Source organism: Rhagoletis zephyria, unplaced genomic scaffold (assembly GCF_001687245.7).
Source record: "Rhagoletis zephyria isolate East Lansing unplaced genomic scaffold, Rhagoletis_zephyria_1.1 Rzeph_scaffold_00519, whole genome shotgun sequence".
NCBI classification, from domain to species: Eukaryota; Metazoa; Arthropoda; class Insecta; order Diptera; family Tephritidae; genus Rhagoletis; species Rhagoletis zephyria.
Window position 1 is genome coordinate 4,320 of NW_016157603.1, and position 8,918 is coordinate 13,237.

The 8,918-nt window shown below is 35.1% G+C and overlaps 1 protein-coding gene across 1 annotated transcript in view; it reads left to right on the top strand.

The window, feature by feature from the left end:
- The first annotated feature begins 2,376 nt into the window (after nt 1-2,376).
- obst-A (obstructor-A) overlaps nt 2,377-8,918 on the top strand; it is a 20,973-nt gene continuing 14,431 nt past the window's right edge. The window contains exon 1 of the mRNA XM_017612258.1: nt 2,377-2,631. Coding sequence (XP_017467747.1) covers nt 2,571-2,631 — 61 coding nt within the window. The 5' untranslated portion in view covers nt 2,377-2,570. The remainder of the gene's footprint in view (nt 2,632-8,918) is intronic.

Genomic DNA, 8,918 nt, shown 5'->3' on the forward strand with positions numbered 1-8,918 from the left:
TTTTTTAATCTCCCCGTGTACATAGACAAATCTTAGATTATTAGCTGTCAAATTTGATGAGCTTGTTATCCTCACATCTCAAGGAAGGGTTATGTTCCTTCTCGGTGCCACAGTGGTCACCTTTTCCTGCTATATTAAGCAATTTAAATATATTTTAGCTTAATATTTGTTTAAAAATACCTTTACCTTTTGGACACCGAAAAGTTACTGGTTTAATCTGAGATTATTTTATAATTGCACATTAACGAGGGACGAATTTTGTACGGATAATTACAGATTAGGGAGTTAAGCTCCTTATATATAAACCTAATATGTATATGCAGAAATTAATGCCACCTCTTTTTCTATATTGCGTAAAAATAGCTCACTAGAATAAAACGAGGTTTAATTTTTACCATGGGAGCGTGTTTAAACCGTGTTTCTAGAGTTTTTGATTTTTTTTGATTATGAGACTTTTGCAGTTCGATTTATAAAGGGTTCGCTAAATTGTAAACGTATTCATATGTATATATGTACTAATGTGCTCTCGCAACACACGAGTGAATTCATCCATATGCATGTACAATATACCCAACAAACATTTAGATTTGAGCTGAATTTGAGGTTAAGATGAGAAATAAGGTATTTCTCAAATCTCGAACGTTGTTTTTCAACAGTACCTCAACATAGCATCAGAGCGTTCTCAACAAAAGGGCATTTTTCTTTGTATGCGAATATGACTGTTTCTCCAGTTGAGAAAAAGCTAGTTCTAAACTTGAACTCCAATGTGATTCTCCAATCGGCCTCAAAAATACATTCATATCATTAAAATTCTGAAATTAAAATAATTTATAACGTTTTGATTGAAACGACATAGATAAATTTAAATATTCATTTTTTTATTCCTTTTGTAATATTTAGTTAATCAATGTCGTATTAAAATAAATCTCCTTAAAATTTAAGGGTTTTAATGTTTCCCTTTTTCTGTCTACAGTCCGACAGTACGTCTACCACTTGATTCACTTCGCGTTTTATTTTCTTTGAAGACATTCAGGGTATTCATCAAACGCATAAATGCCTCGTAACCGCGTAAAAGTGGTAAATAAACCGGTTTTCCATACAAAATTTAGTAAGGTTTATGAGGTATTTACGCATTTAGGTGAATTGCCCTCTTGTTTACTTTTTGTTGGTAATCTTCCTCATCATATAGCCTCAGTTTTTCACTTGATAATTAAAAACTCGCTTCACTCTCACTCTTAACATATCTACGCGCCCATTTTATACTTCCAAATTCATATTTTTTGCCATCGTTGCCACTTGCATATATTTGTATATCGATGGCTGAGTGGAATATCGACCTATCTCGGCAGCGAGTTTGAAATCGCCCCATCTCAGAAAAAGTTTGAAGAACGTCCTACTTTAGTATATGATTGAAGAACGCCCTATTTCAGAGTTTTATTGAAAACCACCCTATCGCAGAATTTGGATGAAGAACGCCCTATCTCAAATGAAAATACGTTGAAAATGCCCTGAGGTAGGGCGTTTTTCAACCGAGTTAAGAGATAGGGCGTTTTTCAATCAAATTCTAAAATAGTGCGTTCTTCAAACAAATTCGGAAATACGGCGTTGTTGGAAAGTTTTTTGAGATAGGGCGTTTTCGAACTGGTTGCCGAGATAGGATAGAAAAAATATACCCCTATTTTTTTTTTTGAAATCAAAAAATATTTAGAGGTCGCTCAAAGCGCCCAAAGTTGTCCATGTATTTTATATGGAGGAAAAAAACTTTTTGTAGAAATGGTATAGAATTCTTAATAAATATTTTGCTATCGGAAAACTCTGTTTACCTGCGGGAGATTCTCAGTAATAATACCCAATTGTTTATTTAACCATTTTTTCTTCGCAACTATAATTTATAGGTCTCAACTAAAACCCACAAAAACCCCGAAAAATGCAATAGGCGGACCAATAAAAAATCGTTAGTATTAAAAAATGGTTAAATAGACAATTGGGTATTATTATTGAAAGTCTCCTGAAGAGAACCAGAGTTTTCCGATCGAAAGATATTGATTTTCAAGAATTCTATACCATTTCTACGAAAAGTTGTTTTCTTTCTCATATAAAAATACATGGAAAACTTTGAGCGCTTTTTGTTTTCCAACTAAAAAAATAGGGATCTATTTTTTTCGATATAGAAAAATCCTGAGAGCATTACAATTCCGACTTTACTGTTTTTGGCCCACCCTAATGTACATACATACATATATATGTATGCACTGCGCTGTCAATTTACCAAAGTACTCATATGGGCGTGTGGGCATCATTCACACTCTGCTCAATTTCTTATTAAACTGGATTTTAAGTTGTTTAACCACACTTCGATAAAGCTAAAAAAGTATTAACCGGTTTGGAAATGAACGTGGCTTAGCTCGATGCAAGTCTTCAAAAGTTGGAATCACAGACAAAGAAAAATAGTTTGTATTCAGTTGCGGTACAGTGCAGAAGAACGGTGACAAAACGCTCCGATTTATTATTGCAACATTTAAGGCTGTGAATATTAGTGAAGAAAATCAAAAAACCAAAACTTTTTGAAAATGAAACAGAAATTTATGAATTTGGCGCTAGGTACCCTAACACTATTTGTTGCAGCAGAAAGTGAGTGATTTACGGATTTCATATATTTATATTAAATTATCTTTTTCATATACATATGTATGTATGTATAGCTGTGAGTATAATAAAAGTAGCAAAATTCAAAATGATGATGCTGGCAATCTAAAATGCTCTAAAAAACTAACGGCAATTTTAAGCAACGTGAAACCTGCACTTTATTTTTTATAGGTACTAGGTTGTTTCCGGCACAATCCGGACCGGGTCCGGTAATTAGAGAGTGAGCGAAAAGTTTGCTATCTAAAATGGTACAATGTCCAGAATTACGGGAAACGCAAAAAACCACATTTGGTTCCCAGAATTTGAGAAACCGTTGAATTGAATTTTGGTTTCACCATTTTGATTGTAATTGATAAACAAGTACATATACACACATAAAAAGACTGAAAATATATCAACAAGCCATTCACTATTCCTTAAAATCACAAAGCAAATGCAAGCAACATGTAAACAACACAACAGCTGGAATGTACTTTGACACTTTATTAATTTTTTACCTGGAGAAAAAGTCCGGGCTGTTTAGGGTAGGAAGAAGAAAACAGTTACGATCCAATACGTTCGTTTGAGTACGGGATTCATTTCTGGGCTGTTTTAGAATCCCGCGGGATCCCGCGTTGAGTACGGGAAAGAACCCATGAGTTGAATGGACTACAAAACTGCATACTCAAATGTTTCGAAGCTATCAAATTATAAAACTCGAAAATTTGATGAACATTTCTTGATTAAGTTTTGTTAACTTGGTGCAAGCTTTGAAACTTCTATTTACATATGTTGTTTCTGTCATAGTTCGAACTTTATTTTACATTAAAATTATTATAAAGTAATAGATAATCATAAATTTCCAACAACATCATTTTGTATTATTTCACTTGCAGCTAGATGTATGTACTAGTAATGCCCGTATTAGCGGAAAATTGTGATCCCGGGATTTCGGAATATTTTTAAAGTAATCCCAGGAGACATAACTTTTATGAGTATGAGTAAAAATTCAATAACTGAAAACATTTAAACATACCGTAAAATAAATCTATTTAAAATTTACGACAAACTGATTTTAAAAATCACGTACATATTTATTAATACAGACAAATCTTAAAGTATCTGGTAAATTTTTAAATTGTATTTAAAAAGCTATGTGATTGTGGAATAAAAATACATAAAAGATACACAAAAATAAAACCTCTTGACGTGTTTATTTTAGTCAATAAAAGAAACATAAGTAATGGTATATAACTAAAGTCATATTAAAAAAAAGATTAATTATTATAATTGCATTTACAATGCGTACGTATGTAAGAGCAGCAAAGCATTCAAAGTGGAGTCTTCTAATCTTAACCTGAACATGTTACATACAAAACCTACTCATGAAAAACATTTTTCGGCCTCAACACTTGCCGGCTGAACTGTAGGTAATCATAGCCATTTGAACATAATTACCCCTATCTCCTCCATTACAAAATATTTCACAACTTATTTTACCAGCTTTTTTGCCTGATTTGTAAAAAAAAATTAAAAAATAAAAGCTTACTCCGTACGGCTGAATGGGTTGATTTATTTGTAAATATTACCTAGTAATCAAGTTTCCAATTCAAAGCAATTTACGCCATATTGTACAACTGCATTAAAACAAGTTTCTTGGAAATTGAAAGGCTTTTATTGTAATCAATTCGATATTTAAAATTCTAGAGATCCCGGGATTAATACAGGCAAATCCCGGAATTTTCGGAACCTGAAAAGCACTGATATCCCTAGAATGTACTAGCGACATACATAGTTTTCAGTTATACACATTTATATCGAGTTGTTGATTCCCCATACGTTGGTTGAAATGAAAGTGAGAAATACATTTTTATACTACTTGGTTATGTTTTTCATAATTATAACAATATGCGCGTTCCTTATCTCCCAGAAATAGTCAGAAAAAGTCCGAAGTAGTCAGATTTAGTCCAAAAAGCGTTCCTTAACTCGGAAATGACAGCAAAAATGAGAGAGCAACAGTCAGTGAGAGCGACTCTCATCAGTCCGAAGTAGTCAGATTTAGTCAGAAGAATTTTTTCTGGCAAAATCCTGAAAAGTGTCAAACTCAACTGAATTTAAATTAACGGAAATTAAAGAATACGCAAAAAGTGAGAATAATCTAAAAAGTAAAAGAAATGAATTGAAATTGGAAGGAGGCAAAAAATAATTGATATAGCAAGTGTTTATTGTGCTTGTGCTTGTGTGAATGTGTTTTGTACATACATTTCTGTTCTTATTTGACGTTAGTTTTGTTGTTGCCATTCTTTGGACTAAAAATTTGGTTTTTTGCGTTCCTTTACTTTTCCTGTTACTCTCTTTTAGTGAGCGCATTTTGCTTACGCTCTGGCATTTTGACACTTTTCAGATTTTAGTCCAAAAAGATAAGGAATGAACCTAATATATAATAATTTTTAGAAGTTAGTTCCACTTCTTCTTCTTATCCGCTATGTTAGCTATCTGACAGAAAACGTGTTTCGTATTTTTTGTTGTACCAAGTTTAAAAAAAATACAGCTTTTGACGTTGGAAAAATAAAACAAAGGAACGCCAAACATATTAAAGATATTTTTCAATATTTTTAAATAATTTTCTTCACACAAAATTAAGAAAAATTAACTGCTGCTTCCATGGATATGGAATAGGTAAAAGGACGCAGTTATAAGAACCACCGCACACCACAGAATTTATCGGCCGCCTAGTTAAATAGTAGGGCTCACTTGAAATATGTACCCTGTAGGATATCGGAATAGACTTAGAGCACACCAAAAACTAGACTGCAAGTGATTGTAAGTAGTCCAAAGTTTGGTCCTGGAACATGTAAAATTCTATTTACATTTGACATTGAATGTCCTAGGCTCGGACCAATTGTCCGCTTCTGCATTACATTGTAACCAATTTTGGGAGGAAAAAATAACACAAAAATAAAATTTGCGCCAGCTGCGATTCGAACTGGGGTTCTCTGATTTTCTTAGTGGATACTCCACTACACGCCAACGCCGCACATGAAAATTAGTTGGCTAAGTGCCTACATATATGCCTGACATTGTAACCAATTTTATAACAAACCTCATACCTTATGCATTACATTCTGACCACTTTTAGAACAATTCACCTGTTTTACAGTACATTGCTTTAAATTTTTGGACAATCTTTGGTCTAGATACCAAACTACTATGCCTACGACTATATTTTTCAAGCAATTGGAACAATCTTTACTTCAGGGTACATGAAGATTTATGGCGGTGCGCACACTACACAACCTTACTCGCTCCGACCAAGTAGTTGTAGAGCAATGGCAAGACTGGCGAGCCCAACTAAATCGGTGGCCGATAAAGTCCGTGGTGTGCGATGCATCTAAAACATTTTAAACAAGAAATATTGCCGTCACATTTTCGGTTTTATGATTTTTATTCATGTAATTAGCAGTGGCATGTATGTATTAAATACGTATACATATGTATATTAAAAACGAAGTGATCAGTTATGAAATATATAAATCTTTACATGTTCTTTAAAAAATATCTAAAATAACGAGTGAAAATCCCCAAGTTCTATATCATAGCAGTGGCCACATTTTGTGTTTGTCACAGACACGGTTTATATCAAAAATTTTGAAGTGAAACTACCTTCCAAAAATTATTGAATCATGTTATAACTATAATGCGATTTAGAAATATACTGAGCGAACGGGAATTCCACAAATATAGAGTATAATAAAAAAACGTGTCATATAACCTTGTACTACTCGTTATTGTGAGACATATATGTACTACAAATGATGAAACTGAAGATTTAACATAAAAATAAGTGATCAAAAACTTGTTTGATCGTCCTCATTTCACTAAGCAACAGAAAATCAGCAAGCAAGCAATTAGCATAGAAATTGTAACTTTGCATAGCTGTCGTGTTTGTGGACATGTATGTACCAATGTATGTATGTATATACTTATGTATGTATATAAGCACATATTATCATTAACTATTTAGTGCAGATACTTAAATACATACATACTAGCATAAACAGAAAATTTACATATCCACATACATAATTAAGTGGGATTTTGTACATATGGACTTTGGCATACATACTGTAAGAGTATATAGTATACCTGCACTAAACATTAAGTTAAGTTATTGTAAACTAGACATACGGTGTTTTGTGTCTATATCATTAGTGACAGAGTTATGGGTCTAGCCCTTAAGGCATGACCGACATGGAACTCAATGTAGTCAGCGTAGAAAAGATTTCACTGATGCAGCCAAAATGCATGGAAATGTACATCGATTTTTTTCGATGCATCGAAGAGCATACATCGATACATGGATTTGCATAGAATTTTTAGATAATGTTTCACAACAAAGTATGTTATTAGCAAAATTATACAACGTCAGAAATAAATTAAGAATAAATAATAGGGAATTTACATGATTCAACTTTCACAGGCAATTAGTTGAATCAAAAGTTGAACGAAAGTAGGCAGCCGACCAACTTCATTCAAAGGCCGTTTACACCAGGCGATTGTTGCTTTCAACTAAAAGTTGCCTGAAAAATCTCCTAATAATAATAATAATAATAATAATCTTAATAAGTATTGCAACCCTGGTTAGCAGTAAGCAATACAGAGATTGGTGTTATTGGGCGCGTTCATAAGACGTAGCTGTTTAGCTCAACTGCTACGAAACTTCTGGCAATTGTTGGGCCCAACAATTACGTCTTAGAAACGGCTTGATGAATATGCTGCCACATGAACAGCTGGTAAATGTAAACAAATGAAATTGCAACAAATAGAGATAGTTGCGCCGAACTATTAAGAATTCAACGCTGAGCGGCCGCCGTGTTGAAAAAATCGTTCAATGTTACAATGAATTAAACAGTGGGAAATTATATAGCAAACATCTTTAAAACATATATTTAGAAACTTAGTATTATTATAAAATATTCTACTTATTTCATCACATCTCTTCTTCTTCTTCTTAATTGGCGCTGTAACCGCCTAAGCGATTTTGGCCGAGTCCAAAACAGCACGCCAGTCATTTCTCTTCTGTGCTAACTGACGCCAATTGGAAATGCCAAGTGAAGCCAAGTCCTTCTCCACCTTGTGTTTCCAACGCAGAGGAGGCCTTCCTCTTCCTCTGTTACCAGCATCGCGGCCCTTGTTGAATATTTTCAGAGCAGGAGCGTTTCTGTCCATCCGAACGACATGGCCAAGCCAGCGGAGCCGCTGAATTTTAATTCGCTGCACTATGTCTATATCGTTGTAAAGCTCATACAGCTCATCGTTAAATCGTCTGCGATATTCGCCATCACCAACGCGTAAAGGTCCGTAAATCTTTCGCAGAATCTTTCTCTCGAAAACTCCAAGAGCCGCCTCATCAGATGCTTTCATTGTCCATGCTTCCGCGCCATACACCAGCACAGGCATGATGAGTGACTTATAGAGTGTGATCTTTGTACGACGAGAGAGGACTTTACTTCTCAATTGCCTACTCAGCCCAAAGTAGCACTTGTTGGCAAGAGTGATTCTCCGTTGGATTTCAAGGCTGACATTATTATTGGTGTTAATGCTGGTTCCCAAATAAACGAAGTCGTCTACTTTTTCAAACTTGTAACTGTCAACAGTGACGTGGGTGCCAAGACGCGTATGCTCTGACTGTTTGCACACATGACTGTTGATGTGATGTTTGTCCTCATTCACCACCAGACCCATTCGCTTTGCTTCTCTATCCAATCCCGAGAAGGCAGAACAGACGTAGCCCTTGTTTTTACCGATAATATCGATGTCGTCGGCATACGCCAGCAATTGTACGCTCTTGTAAAGTATTGTGCCTGAGCGGTTCAGTTCTGCGGCTCTTATTATCTTCTCCAACATAAGATTAAAGAAATCACACGAAAGGGAGTCCCCTTGTCTGAAACCTCGTTTGGTATCAAACGGCTCGGAGAGGTCCTTCCCTATCCTGACGGAGCTGGTGGTATTACTCAACGTCATTTTACACAGCCGCATTAGTTTCGCGGGGATACCAAATTCAGACATCGCGGCATAAAGGCAACTTCTCTTCGTGCTGTCGAAAGCGGCTTTGAAATCGACAAATAGATGGTGTGTGTCGATCCTATTCTCGCGGGTCTTTTCCAAGATTTGGCGTATTGTGAATACCTGATCTATGGTGGATTTTCCAGGCCTAAAGCCACACTGATAAGGTCCAATCAGCTCGTTGACGGTGGGCTTCAGTCTTTCGCACAATACGCTCGATAAGACCT